Consider the following 23,366-nt stretch of genomic DNA (forward strand, 5'->3'; position numbering starts at 1 on the left):
GTTTTGGTTTTGTTAACCAAAGTTTTGCATAGACTACTGCAATAATGAACGTTCTTTTCAGGACAGGAGTGGAAATGCACATGCTTTTGTTTTATGCTCCTCCACACGCTTGTTCAAACATACACATTCTCTTTTCCACTACATCCTTCATTATAATTCTCTTCTTCAAAGGTCCCAAGCCACTCGTTTCCGCTGGCATCAACCAGCTCCTTTTGACAAGCAGCAGACGTGGGCGATAGATAATGTCTACATCGGGGACGGCTGCATAGATATGTGCGGTGGCCATGGGAGGTGCATCCAAGGAAACTGTGTGTAAGTAGATTTTTTCTTCCTTTTGTCAAAAGCTCCTGATTCACATTCCATCTAGGAGATTTTTCTGCAACTCGTTTTTGAATCACTCCCAAGCTATCTTAGGTTATACATTTTTCCTGAAATATGATATTGAGTGGAGTTGACAGATATTGTATCTTCGTTCTTGCTTAGAGATTAGGAACTGAACAATAGATATCTTGTCAGGTGAAGGCTGAATTATAATTGACTATGTTTTATTTCCGTCTGTGTTTCTGTGATACACTAGAGCTTGAAAAAGACATTAAAAATGAGGTTCAGGAGTTCAGTATGTTCTGACCAGAAATAATACATCATAAGTATTTTTCTAACTTATTTCTGAACATATGTAATGAGATGTGTTTGTCGTGGTTTAATTAGTATTCCTGTGTTGTTTGCATAAGAAAGTATATAAATGTCTAGTCAATTTACCAGGCATATTTGATGAAGAGGACTAGTATATTACTTTTAGAGAGCCTCGGCTTCGCTGGAGAAAACTAAATAAAGTGTGCATGTGCACACAAGCATTCATTATAGGCCTCTGTGCTTTATTTTCAAAGATTATGCTGTTTGATGGGGTAGAGAATTCATAGTCCCTTCTCCACGAATCTCCACACCTGGGAAGTCTTTCCTTTGATTAGTGATTCTAGCTCAGATCCAGAATGACCCTTGCGACCCTGAGCCTCCTGGTCCTATATTCATATCTCTTCCACCCTGAACAGGAAAGTGGAAGATGACACTTACTATCCAAAGTATCTTCTGCTGTTTGGAACATGGCCTCTTAGATTCCTAATTGGCCCAAAACCTCTGTTTTAAAAAAAAATCATGAATTATTAGGACCTACTAGTTTACTTTGGCAGCTGCAATTGTTTATCAGCCATCCAGAGCTGCGTCATGTAGAGACAGGGCTTTACTAAATTCTTTGAAGTTGCTTCTTTCTCTCCACCTGTAAACCCAAGTCAGTACTTTAGAAAATCCTGGAGGTAGTTAATTCACAGCTTATGTCTAACCTAAAGCACTGCTAAGGATAGAAGGTGAATTCTGGCAAGCTCTGTGAAAATCAGTAACCTTTCATCATCCTGAACTAGGAAAAGAGTTGGCTTCTCTAATTTGAGAACACACTTTCAGGGGCTTTGTTTATGTTGACTTTTCCCTTCACTTTTTCCATACCCAGCTGTGATGAGCAGTGGGGTGGCCTATACTGCGATGAGCCCGAGACCTCTCTCCCAACCCAGCTCAAAGACAACTTCAATCGTGCTCCATCAAACCAGAACTGGCTGACTGTGAATGGAGGGAAACTGAGTACCGTGTGTGGGGCTGTGGCTTCGGGAATGGCTCTCCATTTCAGCGGGGTGAGGGTTTGACTGCTGGTTATTCATGTTACTTTCCCCCCAAACTAGTTGAGCTTCTTTTGAATTTAATGGGCAAATCAAGACGCAGAGTTTGTTACCCTAAATGCACACCCCTGATCTGAACTTGCAACTGTGTACAAATCAGAAAGTACTAATTACTTCCAGTATTTTCCTACCACAGATCAGTTGAGATCATTTAATTATTCAGGATCATGCCAGCACAGGACATATTTAAGTACACATCGAAAAAGGACTTAATTGAATTTCCACTTGCGAAGAGAAAACGTGCACAATGTGGGGTCTTCCATCTGGGTGAAGCTCTAATTGAAAACTCTTGAGCTTGCAACAGATTTGGGATTGAAGGAGCCAAAAATGGAAAATGAGCTTCAAAGTTTCTTGAATTTATTAACAACCGTCAATCCTTTTATAAATTATTCAAGAAAGAATAATTGTCAGAAATTCCTAGACATTTGTGTTTACAGCATATTATTTTGTGAATGACAGCAATGATGGTGGAAACTTTCGGGGGGAAATTTTATTGCTGCCAAAGATGACTTTGTTTAAAAATACAATTTCTCGGGCCGGCCCGTGGCTCACTCGGGAGAGTGTGGTGCTGATAACACCAAGGCCCCGGGTTCGGATCCCATATAGGGATGGCCGGTTCGCTCACTGGCTGAGCGTTGTGCTGACAACACCAAGTCAAGGGTTAAGATCCCCTTACCGATCATCTTTTTAAAAAAATAAATAAATAAATAAATAAATAAAAATACAATTTCTCCAATACCATACTTAGATAGACAAATTAATATTTTTTTTCTTTTGGTGGCTGGCCAGTATGGGGACCTGAACCCCTGACCTTGGTATTATGACACCATGCTCTAACCAACTGAGCTAACTGGCCAGCCCTAACTTTTAAGAAGATCAAATTCACTGTCAGCAATTTATTTCCCTGTCATGCCCTATCTTAGAGTTTACATTTGTACCGATGAAGTGTATTATTTATGTTCAGTATTTTAGCTCAAGAGTAATAAGAAGACATACAGCATATAGGATTTTTATAATCATCAGCCCTGACTAAGAATGCAGTGTTCAGGATACTCTTTCTAGCATAGACAGAACTCTGAGTGGCCTCCTTTTCCACGTATGTGCAACTAAGAAATATCTACCTATCAACACTAATGAATGAAATAATATAGATGACATTAAAATCTGCTATAAAAATTTAAATAAAAACATTATAACTTTGTCTCTAATTATAATTAAATTGTATGACTATTTAGATGTGGTCATTTTAAAATTTCATATTAAAATAGTTGTCTCAACATTCTATTTCATTAGTACCTGACGCCTTCTTCAAAATCTAATAAATGCCATGAATAACTGGAAATAGTTTAATAAAAACATAAGACAGTTATTTTAATTCTAGCTCTCATCTTGCTTATAAAACTACATAGAAAATCTTTCTGGAACACACTGCCCACTATAAGTAAGTCTTGAACACTGAAATTTGAAAGTTCAGCAAACATTGCTGGGTACCTGCTGGGTACTGGGCACCATGTTAGGAGTTAGCAAAGTAAGAGAGATGATAAAATCAGTGCTACAATACCAGGTGATTTGTATTACAAACGAAATATTAAAAGGAAGGAAGCAAGAAAAAATCTATTATAAGCAATCAAGATTCTTTATCAATGTTTTTGTTTGTTTTTTGCTTCTTTTCCTTAGGGTTGTAGTCGATTGTTAGTCACTGTAGATCTAAACCTCACCAATGCTGAGTTTATCCAATTTTACTTCATGTATGGATGCCTGATTACACCAAACAACCGTAACCAAGGTGTTCTCTTGGAATATTCTGTCAATGGAGGCATTACCTGGAACCTGCTAATGGAAATTTTCTATGACCAGTACAGTAAACCTGGGTTTGTATTCTATTTTATCTCTAATAACTAGTATGTTGAACAAAGATGCTTGGTAAGGCTTACCAGCAATCAGTCACAGAGAACTAAAGGGGACCTCTAACTCACTCATCCCTAGAGGGTGCCTCTGGGACTGACATGAGAAAGCCCATTGAGCTGGATAAACAGCTAGTTTGGATTTTTAATTTAAGAGCAACTAGTTTTCATATCCCAGAATAAGATGAAATATGCTATCACAATGCCCGCAGTGAATAAACCCAGTGCAGAAACCCATACATTAATAAGTATATGATAACTAATTTCAACACATTTTGGGAAAAATGGAAACAGAAAAACAAATATTTATTTATATAGTGTTCACTCAGTTTTAGAGAATTTGGGGCAAAAAAACTCCAAAGAAACAATAAGATATAAGTATCCTTAAAAAACCTACAGTCTATTTTAAAACCTTGTTTTAAAACACCTTGAATAAACACAATGTATGGGTCACTTTAAAAAATATATTTTTGAGGGGCCAAAAGCAATCAATGCGACCACTTAGAAAATTCAAAGAGGATGTTAAAAAGGAAAAGGGCACATTCATTAAAGTAGGAGGAGGGCAAAAGATAAGAGAGAGAAGCAGAGAGAGAGAGAAGGGGAAGGCTGGAGAGAAGAGAAGAGAAATACAGCCTAATCAGGAAACACAGATAATCCTTTACTGCATGACAAGCCAGGTGCAAGCTAAAAACTGGGTAAAATAAAAAGAATCTTATAAATGACCATTTAAATTCAATATATCAGTTAAGATTAGTTCAGCTATAAATAACAGAAAACCCAAAATAACTTGATCAAAAGTTGTTTTCTCCCTGTTATGTGAATTAGATCCCCAAGAGAGTAGCCCAGGGCTGCTACGATAATTCCACAAGTATTGGAGACCCAGGTCCCTTCCATCTTGTGGCTCTGCCACACTCAACATGTGGCTTCCATCTCATGGACCAAAAAGGCAGCTAGCTCCTCCACATTCCAGCCAGTAGGAAGGAGAATGGGGCCAGAAGGGCATGCTCTCTCTCTTTAAGGACACTTCCTAAGTATTGCTTATACTTCCCTTCACATTTCATTAGCTAGAATTTGATCACATAGCAACACCCAGATGCGAGGAAGGCTGGATATGTCCTTATTCTGGGTGACTAGTTACCTGGATAAATAAATTGGCTCCTCTTATGAAGGAAGAAAGGGAGAGTGGCAGTAGAGGAAATACCAGCAATCTCTGCCACAAGCACAGATTTTAAATCCTGCACTTGTGTTAAAGCTGGATACCAATAAAGGAATCCAATTAGAAGCTAAGTGGTACACAGTGTAATAGTGTAAAAAAAGAATGCACTCATCTATTAGTAAAAGATAACAGACAAGCCAAGTAAACTGTTTCCTTGGTCTTTATGAAGGAAATTGTAAGGACTCTCAGGTATGATTTCCTGAACACTCAAACAGCATAACTTACAGGGCAAAGGAAGAAGTTATGTTCTGCAGAGTAAAAGCATAACTGTCTCATTGACTTCACTTCTCTGAAGGAGAAACAAATTGACTAAGGCAGGAATCGTGATCATAATTTATTCAGACTTTCAAGCAGCCTTAGATAAATTTCCACTGCAAAGATTTTTTAAATGTGGCTGAGGATTTCTTTATCAGAGAAAGAAAACTCATTTAGAAATAGCAAAGAAAAAAAGTCATTGCTCTGAATGGAGAAATGTGATGGAGTGTCCCTCCAGAGGCTGATAGATTTCTGATATCTAATAGGTTTTAAAATGTTAATTAAACATGCCAAATCAATGGAGGTAAGTTATAGGAAGATCTTACAGGGTGAGCATACAGAAAAGGGAGAAGGAGGCAGATGAGCTTCCAAACCAAGATTAGTGAAGAAGGAACTTTGGTAAAGACTCTTCCTTTCAGGGTGATCATCTCTAAGCTGCCAGTAACTAGATAGGGGAAGGCCTGGGGTTCACAGTCTATACTTTCCTTCCCTAAAACCAAAATCCATTAAGCTATCATAGCCCAAAAGGTGCACAAAATGATGGGAATAATAAAAAAAAAAGGTATCTAAAATTCAAATATTGGAAATCCAACTGAAAGCATCCTAGCTTTGAATGAATCTTGGATGATCCCCCATCTGGGATACTGCCTACTGTTCTGGCCACGGTACCTCAAGGAAGACATAACAGAGAAAAGAGGAAGGAAAAATAAAACCTCAAGGAGATATTGTGTAAACAAAATTAAAATAATTAAACCTCTTAATGTGAAAGGCAAAGACGAAAGCGACTGTCACTGAACCCATCAGGTTAAGGGTTCTTCACGGGATGAACTTGGGCTGCTTGGCCCTGTCCTAGAGAACTAACACTAAGAGAAGCCCTTGAAATTAAAGGAAGGTAGATTAGCACAGATAAAAAGATGGTACTTTACATAGACGGTAGTAAACCCAAGGAAATTATTTTCCTCAACAGACCTTATGAGCTGTGCATATAAATTCAAAAGGGTTTGATACAATCCTGGGTTTCAGTGTGTAACTGCAGTTAACAAGTATTTTAGACCTTATTTCTAGCTCATTAAGGGTCACGTTGGAGCATAGAGCCATGTTTTTCCATGTCCGTCCTTTGTGACTGAGTCAGGCATAGCATGCTGGGCTTGTTAGCCCATGGTTCTCACTCAGCATTTCTTAGTATAAATGTTTTTAATAAAAAAAAAATATAAACAAAGCCAATGTCTATACTACAGACAACCAGTAACATACCAGGTACCCTCAGGCTGAGAGCCCAAATATCCTGCCACAATCCAGTCCAAGTCAAATGCTGGCACTCATGAGAGTAGAGTGACAACACAGTGCCAGAGGAAGGAAACAGATGAAACCAACCCCTAGGTGACAGAAAAAAAGTCAATATTGGCTTATATCTACCAAAGCGCATGTGCTCTGGGCCTACAAATACCCCCAGGTATGCAGAAAATTGTGACGTCCCTCCAGGGTCTGCCCGTGGACAGATGGAGTAAGTGGATAGTTCTGGGATGCTTGAATTTGTTCACATTCTATTTCCCCAATTTAGTGACTACCGAGACTTTGTAAAATCAAGCCAAATCATGGTTTTTAAAAATTATCTTACCTAGGTGCCTCATTAGCGCAGTAGGTAGCGCGTCAGTCTCATAATAATTATCTTACCTAATGTCCTCTCCTCACCTGCCACATGATACACACAGTCTTATCACTGGTTGTAAATCTTTTGCTCACATGAGATATTTGACAAGGTTTTTCCACACCTCCCTCCCCCATCATTTTCTTATAGATTTGTGAATATCCTTCTCCCTCCTGATGCTAAAGAGATCGCTACTCGCTTCCGCTGGTGGCAGCCAAGACACGATGGCCTGGATCAGAACGACTGGGCCATCGACAACGTCCTCATCTCGGGCTCGGCCAGTCAGAGGACCGTCATGCTAGACACCTTCAGCAGCGCCCCAGTGCCCCAGCACGAGCGCTCCCCTGCAGACGCCGGGCCTGTCGGGAGAATTGCCTTTGACATGTTTATGGAGGACAAAACTGCAGGTAAAAATTCAGTGGAAACGCAGGAGTTTGGATTTAGGTCTTTTTGAAAGAGTGAAATGTGGAAACTTTTCAGATGCTCAGATGGTGTAGAAGCAGCGAAAAGGGTGTGGTCCTTTCGTTCCTCTCCACCTCCCTGGTGGACATTGTAACTAAATCTCTTCTTTCATTCAAGCCAACTAGTGTGTTTTAATAAATAGCATTCTATATTCTTATTAACAGAATAATTTTCTTTTCTTAGGAAACTTTCATTTCTATGTTTCCTGTTTTCTACTTTGGGTAGAAAGCCAACATTCCCTGATCATTTGTTTTAATATCCAAAGAGGACTGTTTTGTTTTGCTGCATGTCAGACACATTGGTGATGGCATCTCAAGTTTCAGATCACGTCCCAGGCCTTGCTCTTCATTCTCCACAGGGGTCGTTCAGTAATGCTGGTGAACTAGGAAGGACCTCTTTTTGCTATTCTTATGTTTAATGTCTTGTTCTCTTTCATTTCATGACACTATTCAGGTCACCTTTTTTTTAAAGTGGTGTGTTATATTAAGTATGTGTCTTTACCATGCCGCATTCTTGGTTATATGACATAAAACATAGTATCTTCAGATAAAGTAGTGATGTTTAATTATGTGTCTCACTCCAACATTGCAAATGTGTCCAAACAGTGAAAATAGATATAATATTATATCTCTACAAGTTCAGACAGTGGTACTGCATGTCATACCCAACTCAGTCCTACCATCTTGCACAACAAAGACAATCTAGATAATGTTACAGTAAGAACACTGATAAGAACCTTCCAGGGGAATCGCATGTGCTGGGAAACAATTAAAATTTGAGGAATTTTCATAATTTAAAATACTTAATTATTGGGCCAACCCCATGGCTCCACTCGGGAGAGTGCGGCACTGGGAGCGCAGCAGCGCTCCCACCGCGGGTTCGGATCCTATATAGGGATGGCTGGTGCACTCACTGGCTGAGCGCTCGGCGACACCAAGCCAAGGGTTGCGGTCCCCTTACCAGTCACGCTAAATAAATAAAATACTTAATTATTGGGCCAACCCCATGGCTCCACTCGGGAGAGTGCGGCACTGGGAGCGCAGCAGCGCTCCCACCGCGGGTTCGGATCCTATATAGGGATGGCTGGTGCACTCACTGGCTGAGCGCTGGGCGACACCAAGCCAAGGGTTGCGGTCCCCTTACCAGTCACGATAAATAAATAAAATACTTAATTATTTATTTTTATTGTCAAAATAATACATGTTCAAATAGTAAAATTGAAAAAAATACAGAAAATCATGAAGTTGAAAATAAAAAGCACACAGGAGATAACCGTTGTCAATGTTCTGGCATATTTTTTAGAATATTTCTTTCTATGCATTTATATTTAACAAAATTATAATCTTAAATTATATATATTTTGCAGCCTGCTTTTTTCATTTAGAATTAAATCCTGATCATTTCCCCATGTCCTTAAGTATATTTGAAAATAAAATTTTAATAGCTGTATAATATTGCATCATAACTTATTTTATCATTTTGATATTACTGAATATTTAGGTTAATTAATTTCATTAATTCACTCATTAGTACATCATATGGCACAGTGGTGTAACTGCAAATATTTACTAAATAACACCCTTGTAAATAAAAAACTTAAAATGTCCCTCACCACCACCAAGTAATCTTATTCTCTTAAGAAGGTTATTGAGATATGGTTACATAGACTGGTTCGGAACTTTGCTAAATTACTCATTTATTTTTCTCTGTGTAATGATTTACATAAGTGAGTTTATGATCAGATACAATTTAAACACTGCTTCTGTATGAATAAAAGCAAATACAGACTAGTTTTTCAAGTTCCTAAAATACTGATTTTTACTTTAGGCTTAATTGGTGATATACAATTAAAGAATTTTCTGGCTCCTGTCTGTCTTGCAAAAATGGTGTTCCTAGAAACTGTAACATCTTACAGAAGTAGTTTCTGATATTGCAGAATAGATTGATAAGTTAGTTGATTACTCCTCTTTCATCAGGACTGCAGAGTTCTAACAAAGTAAAATATGTACCCCAGAAAAACCTTTCTCAAAGTATTCTTATTGGGATTCAAATCCCTGTGCACTTTGACCCTTGAGTCCTATCTGTGATGTAGGATTAAACATGGCTCCAAATCCCTCTGAGTGAAAACACAGATAATGGTATTGTGGTAGCCATTTGAGTCGCAAAGATAAGCTGCTTGTTCTACAGGCACTTACTATGCTTAGATGGAATCAAAAGGACACAGTACGAATAAAGGCTGAATTACAATTAAATTGTTGACCTCTTCTCTGGATCTTCTGAGGCCATCCAACTCTGCTGCTTGAACGGTATCCCCAGGCTTCCAGCTACACCTGTTTATCTCCACAGTAAATACTGGGGCTAACCAGGGAATCTTCAGGGAAAAGTTGGATCAATAAAATCAAAGTATATTATGAATTAGATGTAGTTTATGGATCTGTTTAATTTATAACCTTTCTGGGATAAAATTATGATGTAAAAATACCTCTTCCAGAAGAGACAGAGAATTTTGAGGGTGTGTGTGTGTGTGTCTGTGTGTGTGTGTGTGTGTGTGTGAGAGAGAGAGAGAGGCTCAACACATAGGATGTACTCTGCGCTAATCAATTCAATTCGTAGTCTTGCTGCTTAAATTTTCTTTAGACCCTTCCAAATCCATTCCTTCAGTAGTTTATTGCTGAGTACGTTTTCTCAAAGTTTAACTGTTGATCTGGTTTAGAAGAGGATTCAGATTTATTGAAAGAAATATCTATATAGAATACTTAAATATTCATGCCTAATTAATCAAATCATAATATTACCGAGGTAAACTATGACAGTATTATTTTAGAGATAACCCTAGTTTCTTAAATAACCTCTTTATAATACTTTATTTTGATTTTTACCAATTAAGTACAGCTTCATATTTCAGGACTTAAAAGTAGCATTTATAACAAATTGCACAATGCAAAGTTTTAATTTTTCTCAAATCGTTTCTGGACCCAAAAAATCATTTGTTTATAATTTAATAGGGTGATTGTCAGGACTTGGGGGAGGAAGAAATGGGGAATCATTTTTCCATTGGTACAAAGTTTCTGTTATGCAAGATGAATAAGTTCTAGACATCTGCTGTACAACATAGTACCTACAGTTAACAATACAGTATCTTGCACTTTAAAATATGTTGAGGATAGGTCTCATGTTAGGTGTTCTTACCAAAAAGAAAAAAACAACCCACACAAAAGAACACAAGCAAATTTTTGAGATGATGGATATCTTGGTTGTGGTGATTGTGTGACGGGGTATATATGTATGTCCAAACTCACCATGATGTATATATTAAATGTGTGCTGTTTTTATATGTCAGTTATATAGATTATATAAACTTTTATTTACCCAGATAAAACTACCAGAATTTGAGTAGAAGTAGCTAACTCTTTTCCACTCTATGTTACTAAAAATTCTTTCTGCTCCTTTAGATGCTCCCTAAAAAGCTAAATATCTGTCAAAAAAATGGATATTTCCCTTTGATTTTCACTTATACCACATAAGATACAAATGCTTTTATTTCAACTGTATACTAAAATCTACACTTTTTAGGTACATCTCAATCCTCCCAGTATCTGTGTTCCTAAAACAGTGTGTTTATATTAATGTTTTGCCTATAGATTATATGTAATATATTATAAGAAAGATTTCTACTAAGGTAATTCTAGACCTTTCCTAAAGTGAAAGCTTGCTTCAAATATTTTTGTCTTGATTTGCTATAAGACTTTTGTCTTTTTTTTTAAGTGAATGAGCATTGGCTATTCCATGATGATTGTACAGTAGAAAGATTCTGTGACTCCCCTGATGGTGTCATGATCTGTGGCAGTCATGACGGACGAGAGGTGTATGCAGTGACTCATGACCTGACTCCCACAGAAGGCTGGATTATGCAATTCAAGGTGAAAACAATATGGTCTCAATTACATTAAAAAAAAGTTAGCAACAAAACAAATCAAAAACATTGTAGAGACAAAGATCATCTAATATTTCATGTATTTAACATATACTTTGAAAAATAAAATTTGATAGTAAGGAAATATACAATTGACCTATATATTACTTAATGCTTAAAAGTATTTTATTTCTGAATTATTTCAAGATGAAACTTTTATAAGAGTAAATATGTTTTTACTCATGACTAAATACTGATAGAGCAAAATACTGATAATAAAAATGTAGAATACTAATTCCAAATCCCTGAGTTAAGTCATTATATGACTTAGGCAAATTATATCTTTTAGAAAAGATTAAAGCTATAATGGTTATTTATAATTTTTCTTTTACAAGACCATTTGGATGTTCCTGGAGAAAGGAAATTATAGAAAACAAAGGGATGATTAGTATTTGTGCCAACATCAACTTTTGCCAATATTTTAGCCAAGATTTTATGTCAACCAATTTATTCCGTCCACCTAAACCCCACTGTATTAGCAATGAATGTCACGTTATGACTATCTCCATCAACGAAGGGTGCTGTGCCTTGTTAAAAGTACCTCTGATGGGCCGAGCCCGTGGCGCACTCGTGAGAGTGCGGCGCTGGGAGCACAGCAGCGCTCCCGCCACGGGTTCGGATCCTATATAGGGATGACCGGTGTGCTCACAGGGCTCACTGGCTGAGCGCGGTGCGGCCAGTCTCAAAAAGGACAAAAAAAAAAAAAAAGTACCTCTGTTATCACTGCACTGCATCTTACTTGGAGTTGAAAGTGATTTATTGAGTCATAAATTGTACAACAAAATAGTTAAATTGGTAAAGCTGTTCGCAATTCTTCTTGGTCAAGTATTCTGCCAAATAGAACTGCCAGACCATTAACACAACAAACGATTTGTAAGAGTAGGCCCAGGCCTCCCTGCAATCAGCCAGCGTGGCAGAAGCGCAGGTTTCAGCTTCTCTCCAAGCCCCCTACACAATATATTTGTCACTTTCTATAAGTCGTCACCTTGGGCAACCACGTTGACTTCCCCTGTCCATCAGCAGAACAAAATGAACCTGAAAATACTGGATGGATGTGGCACAGTGTATATCAAGTGATTAGCAGCTTTCTTGCTGCCAAGTCTCTAGAGCAGAAACATGGTAATATGGTTTTAATACCTTGATGATCTTGTTTTTCCATTTATTAGATCTCTGTTGGGTGTAAAGTGTCTGAAAAAATTGCCCAGAATCAAATTCATGTGCAGTATTCTACTGACTTCGGTGTGAGCTGGAATTATCTGGTCCCTCAGTGCTTACCTGCTGACCCAAAATGCTCTGGAAGTGTTTCTCAGCCATCTGTATTCTTTCCAACTAAGGGGTGGAAAAGGATCACCTACCCACTTCCTGAAAGCTTAGTGGGAAAGTAAGTAGAAAACTAAATTAAGCCTGGTTCCAGGCACCCAGAAGTTGGTAAGGGACTGTTATCAAGCTGGAAATTATGTGTAATTGTGGGTAAAGTGCTCTCTTCCTCCCTAACTCTAAAGGTTCTCTAATTGGTGTTTCTATGACAAGCCAACTTCAGGAGATTTCGAATTGTAATCCTCAGACTTGACAAAATGGCCTTGGAAGCCCTTCCATTTTCCACACCTCAGTGTCCTCAAGTGGGGACAGAGCAATAGTGATGGTCTTGGAGCCAGATGAAAAGGTGTGGGCTACCTTATCGACCTGTAGACTGGCCCACCATGCACCACATGCTTCCCACATTACCGCCTTTCAATCCATGATAGTCCAAGCCATGGGCAGATCCTAACTCTTCATGCTATTCATAGGACTCCTAACTCTTCATGCTGTTTGTACAAGTCCTAACTATTCTTGCTATTTGTACAAGTATGGCTCATAGATTTCATTTTTCTTTTATCAAAGCATTATGTTCTGCACCTGCAGGAAGAGTAATTAGCCTGCAGCACTGGTGAGCTGAGGCGATTAAAGTCTGTGATCTGGAAAGTATGTGAATGTGTTAATTTAAGGCAATTTGAAAAGATTTCCATTCTACTGTAATATTAGGAAAACAGATCCATTAAAGAAAATGACAGGTGCACCTCTACTGTATTAATCATATATTCTGGTCAAATGAAGAACCTTCTTGTGAAACCAATTATAATATACGATCAAACATACAGAGCTTTTGAATAAGGTGCTCACACATGGCTTTTCCAGTGTCCCATAGATATCATTTGCTATATGACCCTGCACAGTTTTCTGGAATAAATCTAAAGGGCTTATTTAATTAACATGCTAGGTAGGAAACTAAATCAGGATGCTTTCAGCTGCAGGTAACAGAAACCCAATTCAAACTGGTACAGTTAAAACTGAAATTTATTATATTTATAATGAAAGAATCCAAAAATAAATGGACTTTAGGATTGGTTGATTCGTAAGTTCAACAAAGTCTTCAAGAACATGGTTCTTTCTAACTCTTTTATTCCTTTCTCTGCTGTCCACAGCATTAGTGTCATGCTCAGCTCTCAGGCTAGTTCCACTATGGAACATAAGACAGCAGAATGCTGGAGCAGAATGCTTCCTTACCTATGTCCAATGGGAGAAAAAGAGAGTGCTTTCTTTTCAAGTGAGCCAGAATAAGCACCTTCTTACATCCCGTTGGTACAAGTTAGCCCATTCCTGAGCCACTTAATAGCCAGGGGTTATTACATTACAACGATTATCTCATATGAATCATCTGGAGTGAAATGGATGCCAGGGAACCACTACAATGTCCATCATAGACTCATCTCCCCCTTCCTTTCTCTTTTTTTCAATAATGAGGTATAATTTACATTTAGTAAAATGCATACATCTCAACTGTTCAGATCAGTAAGTTTTTACTACTGTATAACCCATGTAACTACCACATAAAACGAGATACAGAACATTTATATTGCCGCAGAAAGTTCCTTCATGCACTTTGGACTCCTTAAACCAAAATAGTGTGGTGTATCTTAATATAAGGTTAATTATGAGACTTGTTTTTTCACTAGAAGACAGAAAAGAACAATGATGAAATTAAAATCTCAGGGAAAGTGTCATTTAATATAACCCTTTCAAAATTGTTTTCAAATTAGTACATTTACTCTGAGAATACTGATTGTCTTCAGGGAATTCAGAAGTTGCTATTTCCCAGTCACCTGAAGGCTGTGTGTATGCCGACCAGGGTCTGTCAAAGGCTTCACTCACCTGCTGAACAATTTCAGAAATGCAATTAGTGAATCTACATTGCATCATAACCACTGAACGCCAGTTCATAAGAAACTTGATTTATAAAAGTTACAGATTTATATTTTTAAATGTTCCTGTTGCTTAAAATAGAGATTCCACTGACTTTCATTGTGTTTTGCAAGTTTGCTTAGATATTATAAAATTTAAATGAAACCAGCTTTAAAGTTCTATTACTAGAAATACAAAGACAATGATAGTCAGAAAACATTTTTTATTAACCCATTTTGTCAGGTGAGAGTGTCTCATATGTTTTTTCTTTTGAGTTTTAAATACGCATGCAGGAAAATGAACCTGAATAAAGTTAACTTATGTTTTTTTACTCCTTTTCTTTTGCATTGTCAATAGTCCAGTAAGGTTTAGGTTCTATCAGAAGTACTCGGATATGCAGTGGGCCATCGATAATTTCTACCTGGGCCCTGGGTGCTTGGATAACTGCAGGGGCCATGGAGATTGCTTGAAGGAACAGTGCATCTGTGATCCGGGGTACTCTGGGCCAAACTGCTACTTGACTCACACTCTGAAGGTAACATTAAAGCCCCTGACAGAAGCATTTACTCTTATTACAGGCCATGCCTAAAAACCAACTTACATGTGAGACTGGCAGTCTGTAACAAGGTCCTTTGGGTTCCTCAGGAAATAAATCCTTTGGAGAGAAACTAAAGAAATATGCTTAGGTTTCTTAGATACAAAAATGTTAGGATCAAGTGCTAGTATTACTTACCCAATTCAGAAAATAAGCCAGACTGTGTGGATTAAAGAATATAAACACTCTGGGTTTCTTTTTTCTTAAGCAGACTCTTAATTTAAAGTCAATATTAAGCCTTGTTTACTTCACTTTTTCGATCAATACACTATTTGAAGGAGGACACTGTTGTTGTTGTTGTTATGAAATAAAGCAAATAATATACATACATTATTAGAAAAGATGAAATTTTCAAAAAATTCTGCACGTGAATTTTGTTCAGAAATTTGTCTGATTTAGGTCATTTTTGGAAGCCTTAGCTGTTACATTATTATTTAATATGCAGAGCAAATACAGTTGCCCAACACGGTTGCCATATACTTATTCTATTTCTTTGAATAAATACAGCACATTCATCATTATTGTAACAGAAAAATGACTAAGCTAAAAAAGCACGCGTGACTGAAATCCAACATATGAGAGGCAGTGTAAACAAATCCTGTTCTGTCATGGTTATTTTCTCCAATATTTCAACAACTTTGCAATTGAAAAGTTTTAAAAATGAAATTGGAACAATGCTTACTTATGTCTGAAGATGTTAGTCCTTTGTTAACAAATGAGGTTATCACATGAGAAATATAGCTTTTTATATGCCACGGGTGATGAATAAACTAAAAAAAAAAATACTAGGTTCTTTCATAAACATTCAAATTTCACTAGTATTCCTCAGTTGGGTGAAAAGTTGTACAAATCTATGATATGAATTCAAATCTTTCCAATGAGCGTTTACATGGTTAACCATGCATTTCTTCTGACTTGTATTCTTACACATAAATCTTCATTCATAAAATTGTATTCATTTGCTAATCATTATTGAGGGAAAGTAAGACTGACCTGTGACTGCACGTCTTTAACTATAAAGGTGATTATGTTTTAAACTTAAGGAACAGAGGGCCTACTTAAATCATTTAAATTATTCAATAAGGTGGCAACTAGACAACTCTCCTAAAGAACTGAAAAATATAGTTTTGCTACACACAGTTACTGCAATTGCAACTATAACAAAGTTTTTCATGATATATTTTCATCATTTTTAAAAAAATGTATTTTAACCTAATGCAAAACTGTATTATGGACAAAATGAATGTACTATGTGTAGAATGAATAGAAAAATCAAGATCTTGACTATGATAATGAGGGATAAGCTAATTTTACATAATATGTAGTCATGAACTTTTAATACTTTATCTACTCTCTTGGAAAATAGACTATTCCTGGTCGTTGATCATTCTTAGTTAAAAAGATAAACTGGAGACCCAGAGAAGATATTTCGTTCTTGATTTTGAGTACTTCTCCCCATTACCCTGCAACTTGGCCCTGATAAACACACAAAAAGTCTTTCAAACTGCCTTCTAAGTTTTATTTTCTTATGACTTTATACAGAAAGTTTTCGTTTCGAATACCCCTGCCCAACCATACAAACATTCTAGGTTCATTCTGTGCTAGAAGCTGAAGGGTTCTGACTGCCCAAAGCAGACCCCAAGTGGAGGGCATACACTCCCTGGAGGAATACACTCCCCCCAACCCACTGGGGAATGCTGGGGGGAAAGTGCTAGCACGTCTGTTTATATTTTATCTTATTCCTTTAAATTTCCATTTTTTCTGCATGTTCTATAATAAATTACAATAATACTTTTGTATAATGTATAAATAAATATACATATTTTGGATTATATGCTTAAGTAACTTTTTTACAAATAGGAGCATTACTGTAGTCAACATTACAGTTGTTTTAAGATGTTCTCTAGACTTTGAATTCCAATTAGTAAACATTATTTAAGCAGTCTAAATAATCTTCACCGTCTGATGGAAAAGAACATTGTGGAGATATCCTGTTTATTTTTTTTTTAATATCTTGGGGAAAGCATTTGAAGTCAGCTCTATTTTTTTTAAGTCCAAGATGTAACTCTGTATGTTTTAAGTATTCCATAGTTATCATCTGAAATTGTTATTTTTAATCACATCTCACTTATTTTTTTCCAGACTTTCCTGAAGGAACGCTTCGACAGTGAAGAAATCAAACCTGACTTATGGATGTCCTTAGAAGGAGGAAGTACTTGTACTGAGTGTGGAATTCTTGCCGAGGACACTGCACTCTATTTTGGGGGATCCACTGTGAGACAAGCAATTACTCAAGATTTGGATCTCAGAGGTGCAAAGTAAGTCAAGTTTTTGTTATTTTTATTACAACATAGCAAATTGGTCCCAAAGCAAGGAACACATATGGAAAAAGTTGTTATCCAGGACTTGAGTATGTTCTAATTAATTTTTCTGATGGACAATATGTGCTTGCATTCAGATTCCTGCAGTACTGGGGACGCATCGGTAGTGAAAACAACATGACCTCTTGCCATCGGCCCATCTGCCGGAAGGAAGGCGTGCTGTTGGACTACTCTACAAATGGAGGCACGTTTCAGGGTGAAAACTATGCCTTGGAGCAGATTCCCAAATTTCATCCAGCATCCCTCAGAAAAGTCTCTGCCAAGCTTTGCTGACTTCGCAATGCGAATCGTGAAAGTCACAAAGAAAAAGCTAAAGATCTTGTTTACATTACATGTTTTATATACGTGACTTCTGTTGATAACACCAAAGTCAAGGGTTTGGATCTTCATACCAGCCGGCTACCAAGAAAAAAAAAAAATTATTCATGTGACTTCTATGTTATGGAAAATCAACCACCAAAAGGGGCCAAGAGGGAAATCACATTAAAAAATAAACTCCAAATTTTATGAATAAAGAAAATACCCTCTATGCTTAACTGAAGCTTGATTATAAATGATACAATTAAGAAATAAATTTTGTATTATTTTCCAAGTAAAAGATCATTTTTAAAACATTTTAAAGCATTTTAAAAGCTTTTGTGTGAACAAGCATGTTAAAATACTATAGAGAATCTACAACAAAACTTCATTAATTGTGAAAGAAAATAGTCTGAATTCATGAGTATCATAGAATATTTTAATAAAATTCTTTTTTATTATTTTGGTTAGCTAAAACCAGTAACACCATGATGTCTTTAGAAAACCTGCTTCAGCAGATAGATATCATTCTTAATAACTAGCTGATAGATAGATGACCCTAAAGTATTTTAGGATATTTGAAAGGTATTTTCTTAATTTAAACATCTGCCTACAGTCTTATCAAGCAATAAGAGATAACATACCAGTCCAACTAATTACAAATTGCATAGAATTATAATAGCTATATTTTTTAAATACTAGAAATATGCAAAACCTGGGTATATATGAGAAATAAAGTATATAAGAAGTATTATATATGAGAAATAAACTATATAAGAATCTAGATTTTAAAAGCAGAAAATACATTATTTTTACTTTGGCCGAGTATTTCTAAATATCCTTCCCCTCATATTACTGGCCTCATATTGAAACAATGTTCATAAGTGGTGAATACCTACATTAAAGACGGCAAAATCAATTCTCCTTTCCTAGTTGAAGATTTCTTTGGGCCGCTTCCAGTACCTGCAGTACACTAGTGGTTTATGGGCTTTTTCCCCCAGATATGTTATTATGTTGGTATGTTTGTTATTATAGGAATTACTTGGACTTTGCTCCATGAGATGGATTACCAGAAATACATTTCTGTTAGACATGACTACATACTCCTTCCCGAGGATGCCCTCACCAACACGACTCGGCTTCGCTGGTGGCAGCCCTTTGTGATCAGCAATGGAATTGTGGTCTCTGGGGTGGAGCGTGCCCAGTGGGCACTAGACAACATTTTGATTGGCGGAGCAGAAATCAATCCCAGCCAATTGGTGGACACTTTTGATGATGGTAAGAGACAAGACATTGAGCCTTTTGTTTACTTCTGTCCTCAGATGAGTTACACAAGAGAAGCATTTAGAAGAGTGACTAACACATACTCCTGCTCAACACATGTTCGCTATTATTTTGCCCAGTGGTTTATAAATCTTCAAAGTTGGCTGCTTGCTGAAATGTCCTCTGAGAATTTAATAAATCCTGTTGGAGACAAAGTGACTAGTTTTAAATGTAATGTGGAATTTCAATGCCCCCAAATAATTTTAGTTTCTTTAGTAATCTCCAAATCACAGAGATACATATTGCACTGGCTTAAAAAGTATACCAAGAACTTTGTAATGGTGCTGACTGGCAATTACATTTTTTAAATGGGGTAATAATTATACTAGCATTTAATAATCCTCTCAAAATGTTATTTCTCACCTTAGATTTATATATTATACCAATTAAATGAGATAAAAATCCTAAAGAGTAAGCAAAAAGCTAGAGCATAAACGTTTAAGTGATTCAACAATAAACCAATCAGTTCAAGAGAATAACATGCCATATTGCTTCCGATTTATCTTAACAGAAGGCACGTCGCATGAAGAAAACTGGAGTTTTTACCCTAATGCAGTCAGGACAGCAGGGTTCTGTGGCAATCCATCTTTCCACCTCTACTGGCCAAATAAAAAGAAGGACAAGACTCACAACGCTCTCTCCTCCCGAGAACTCATTATACAGCCAGGATACATGATGCAGTTTAAAGTAAGGGGAAGTGGCTTTTCATGTCAGGATGTAGAGTTATATTTGGGGAGTGGGACAGAATGTTTTTTGACAACTATAAGGAAATGATTGATTTTATTCATTAAAAGAGACCTCATCTTATGAGTAAAAAGAGGTCATCTTTTGTAAAGGCCTTTATTCAGGTATGATTATTTGAGCACAGATAACATTTCTAAATATGTTGGGACATAGCAGGAAATATAACTATGTTATATCTCATACGTGTAACATTGATTTCAGTCTCCCAAACCTTGTAAATAAAAAGCTCACACAGGTGCCGCTGTCTACTTTGAGCTCTCTGTAACTCTTTCTTACGTTGCATAATTCTCTCTCCATCCCCCACCCCCACTGTTTTTCTGCCTCTTTCTCTTACTTTACACCTATCACAAGCATCAAGCCATTTGCTCCTTCATCTATCTTTTTTTCAGTATATCTTTTCATTTTCCCTTGTCCCTGACTTCACAAACCTGTACATTCGCCCGGTTAGAACTTCCCAAACCCCCAAAGAATTAGAGGAGATTCTAAAATCTTTTAAACTGCACATTTTATTCATATTGAAGGACAGAAGGGAAGGCGTGCCAGGTAATGAATACTCAGACATTCAGAGATAAAAATAAGCAGTATCAACTGATGGCTCTGTATTGCAAACCACACTTTTTAAAAGGCATTATAGAAATGCGGTTTATTACTAGATCATATAAAGACATCAGTTATTCTAATGCCCTTATTTAAAAAATTGTACTACAATGATGGTTAATAGTAAGAATTATTATTAGCAGAAACAAAAAATGTATTTGCTTTTTGCCTGGGCTCTATGTTAAACTTTCCTTCAGGGACCAGAGGATGAAGCGTCTCCCCAAATGCTACCACTGCCTTGGGACTGTTCTTAATAAAGTGACGTGAACGGTCACGTCCAGTGTTATGCCACCCATACTCCCAAGCCATGTCCCTGAAGAGTGAAGTTTTCCCTCCACCAGGCCCACACTGTGGCCACATTAGGGCATCAGATTCGATTGAGTAGATCGGGGCATCCTCTTTTGCTGCTTCTGTCAACCCAGAACAGAAGAGATGGCAATTTTTTCCTCTAACCAAATCAATTTGTTTAAAAAAAAAAAGAAAGAAAGAAAAAAAGTTTGTACCCAGAAATTTAGTAAACTATCACTAAAACCGCATTCTTGGGAGTCACCATAGACTCTGCACACCACATCCAACAGCTCTGGCCCATTCCTCACCTTTCCTTTCCTCTCTGTACTGTTCGATTGACGCTGTTGTTTTTGCCCCTCCACCTTGTGGAGTTCTCTTTCCTCTTGGCTTCTGGGTTCTCTGCTGGTTCTCCTCTTACCTCTTTGAAAACTGCTTCTATCTCCTTTTTGGCTCCTCTTCTTCCCTCAACTCTCTAAATGTCAGCATTTCTCAGTACGCTTTCCTCTCTCTCCACAGACATTCTCGCCTTTGGGAATTTTATCCAATCCTGTGACTTCAAGTATCACATCTTCAAGAGCAAAGCTGCATATCCAGCCTTGACTGGCTCACTAACAATTAGTTCAGTATTTTTGATAGCCCATACACATGTCTACAGCTTTGCTCACTGACCCCTCAACTCAACATGTCTAACAGTGAACTTAATACCTTCCCTCCCCATACCAGCTCCTCTTTCCAATTTTCCTATTTCTGTTGATGGCTCCACCTTTCACCTAGTAACTAGCTTGAAATGTTACAGTACTCTTGGATTTTTCTCTTTTCACTTTTCACGTCTAATCAGTTACTGCATCCTTTTAATTCTAATTTCCGGTGTTCCTGGCATCCTAATATTCTCTGTTTGCACTATTACCACCCCCATTCTGGCTCTAATTAAATCACTAGTCCACTAAGTATTCTTTTTATCCCCAATCTCTCTCCACTCCTACCTGTCTTTGACATCACAGTCAGATTGGTCTTTACAAAGCACAGCTCTGAGCACATCGTTCCACTGCTCCTAAACCTTTAATGGCTCTCCATTGCTTACCAAATTAAGGTCAAACACCATAGACTACCACTTGTGGTCTGCCAAACTCAACCAGTCTTTCTACCTTATCTCCCAATATTCTACACACTCTGCACTTGGACTGAAACATACCCCTCCCTTTGCTCTAGACATGTCACATGCTTTTCCACCTCACACTCTTGCTTCCACCTAAATATATTTCTCCTATTTCTACTCCTCAAACTCTTCCCATTATTCAGGGGTGTCTCACATGCACACTATTTGATGAATTATTTTCTAATCCATTTAGTCAAATACAATCTCTTCTTCATATGAAGCATCACAGCATTTTATTTGTATCTTTTATGATACCCATAACCATTATTAGAATATGCTTCTTATTCTCTCTCTAAATTTAGAGTTGTTTTATTCATGGGTATATGGCTGAAAATTTTCAGCATTAACCTTCTCTAGTATCAGCACTAAAATAGGACTTGTTAATTAGATAGATGATTAGGACTTAAATTTGAATCACCAGGTTTTTATAGCTTGTATGCATTATTATATTATGCATTATTATCTTACCTAAATTTGTGATTAATACAATTATGTCATACTAATTAAATAGAATAGTAACTTTTAAATCTTTAATTCTCATCTCAATGCAAAATTGCATGTCTTTAACAGAACTCAAAAGAATACATTCTTGGTGTCCTGGCAGGCATCTTTGTTAAAAGCTTCTCTGGGTATTTCTTGATTGCCTGCAAGAGTCGTAATGGAGAGAGGGGGTATTTCTAATTAATGATATTAGATATTTAATCTTGCCTGTGTATTGGTTGTTTATGTTTGTTTTAGATTGTGGTGGGTTGTGAAGCCACTTCTTGTGGTGACCTTCATTCTGTAATGTTGGAATACACTAAAGATGCAAGGTTAGTGAAATAATTTTTTATATTTTCTCTAAACTTGAATACACAATTCAAATGGTTGTTTATTTTTAAGGCAACTGCTTACAGAGGAACAACTTTGTGTATTAAAAGTGTCAGTTCATGTGTAATATTATACGACTTTATTTGTGTAAAATTTATACATCTTGTTTTCACATTTTTCCTTCAAACCAAGAAAAATCCATTTTCATATTAGGCTATAGCCAAGAAACTTTATATTTTAAAATAAGTAACACACTACATTTGTCCTCAAATTAGTACTCTCTTTTATTCAGGTTGTTTATTTTCAACCAACTCTAATGAAAATTTCAATCAGTGAATGATCTGAACATGTTTCAGCAAGAGTCACATCTCTTAGCAGTATTGAATAAAAGTTTGATGTAGTACAATTACCTTATTAGGGTGCTGATAGTCCTGTCTCTCACCACCACTTTTAAAAAATCATTATAATGAGTTAAGGTTGGACAGACAATTTCGTCAATCAAATGCAGTTATATTTCTAGTAACAATATCAGTGGGAGAAAGCAACTAGATTTTACCACCATACATGCTATTATGTTATTCTGTTATCTATGAATATATCAGCATGCTTTTAAAGAGTCAGAATATTATTCTTATGAGAAATTATCTTCAATTTTTACTTTTATTATCTGTAATTATAAATATGTATTGAAAATAGAAAATTCACACAAAAAAATCTTTTTTTTTTTTTTTTTGTCTTTTTTTCCGTGTCCGGCAACGGATCGCAACCCTCAGT

General features: G+C 36.8%; 1 protein-coding gene across 2 annotated transcripts in view; it reads left to right on the top strand.

The window, feature by feature from the left end:
- Positions 1-23,366, top strand: part of RELN (reelin) — a 472,813-nt gene that overhangs the window by 430,656 nt on the left and 18,791 nt on the right. For both annotated transcript variants that reach the window (XM_008592225.1, XM_008592230.1), the window contains exons 47-58: positions 172-312; positions 1,502-1,679; positions 3,402-3,595; positions 6,898-7,154; positions 10,975-11,129; positions 12,349-12,563; positions 14,759-14,936; positions 17,139-17,314; positions 17,455-17,561; positions 18,710-18,952; positions 19,509-19,684; positions 22,521-22,594. In XM_008592225.1, the coding sequence (XP_008590447.1) occupies positions 172-312; positions 1,502-1,679; positions 3,402-3,595; positions 6,898-7,154; positions 10,975-11,129; positions 12,349-12,563; positions 14,759-14,936; positions 17,139-17,314; positions 17,455-17,561; positions 18,710-18,952; positions 19,509-19,684; positions 22,521-22,594 (2,094 nt within the window). The remainder of the gene's footprint in view (positions 1-171; positions 313-1,501; positions 1,680-3,401; positions 3,596-6,897; positions 7,155-10,974; positions 11,130-12,348; positions 12,564-14,758; positions 14,937-17,138; positions 17,315-17,454; positions 17,562-18,709; positions 18,953-19,508; positions 19,685-22,520; positions 22,595-23,366) is intronic.

Source organism: Galeopterus variegatus, unplaced genomic scaffold (assembly GCF_000696425.1).
Source record: "Galeopterus variegatus unplaced genomic scaffold, G_variegatus-3.0.2 Scaffold153, whole genome shotgun sequence".
Taxonomy (NCBI): domain Eukaryota; kingdom Metazoa; phylum Chordata; class Mammalia; order Dermoptera; family Cynocephalidae; genus Galeopterus; species Galeopterus variegatus.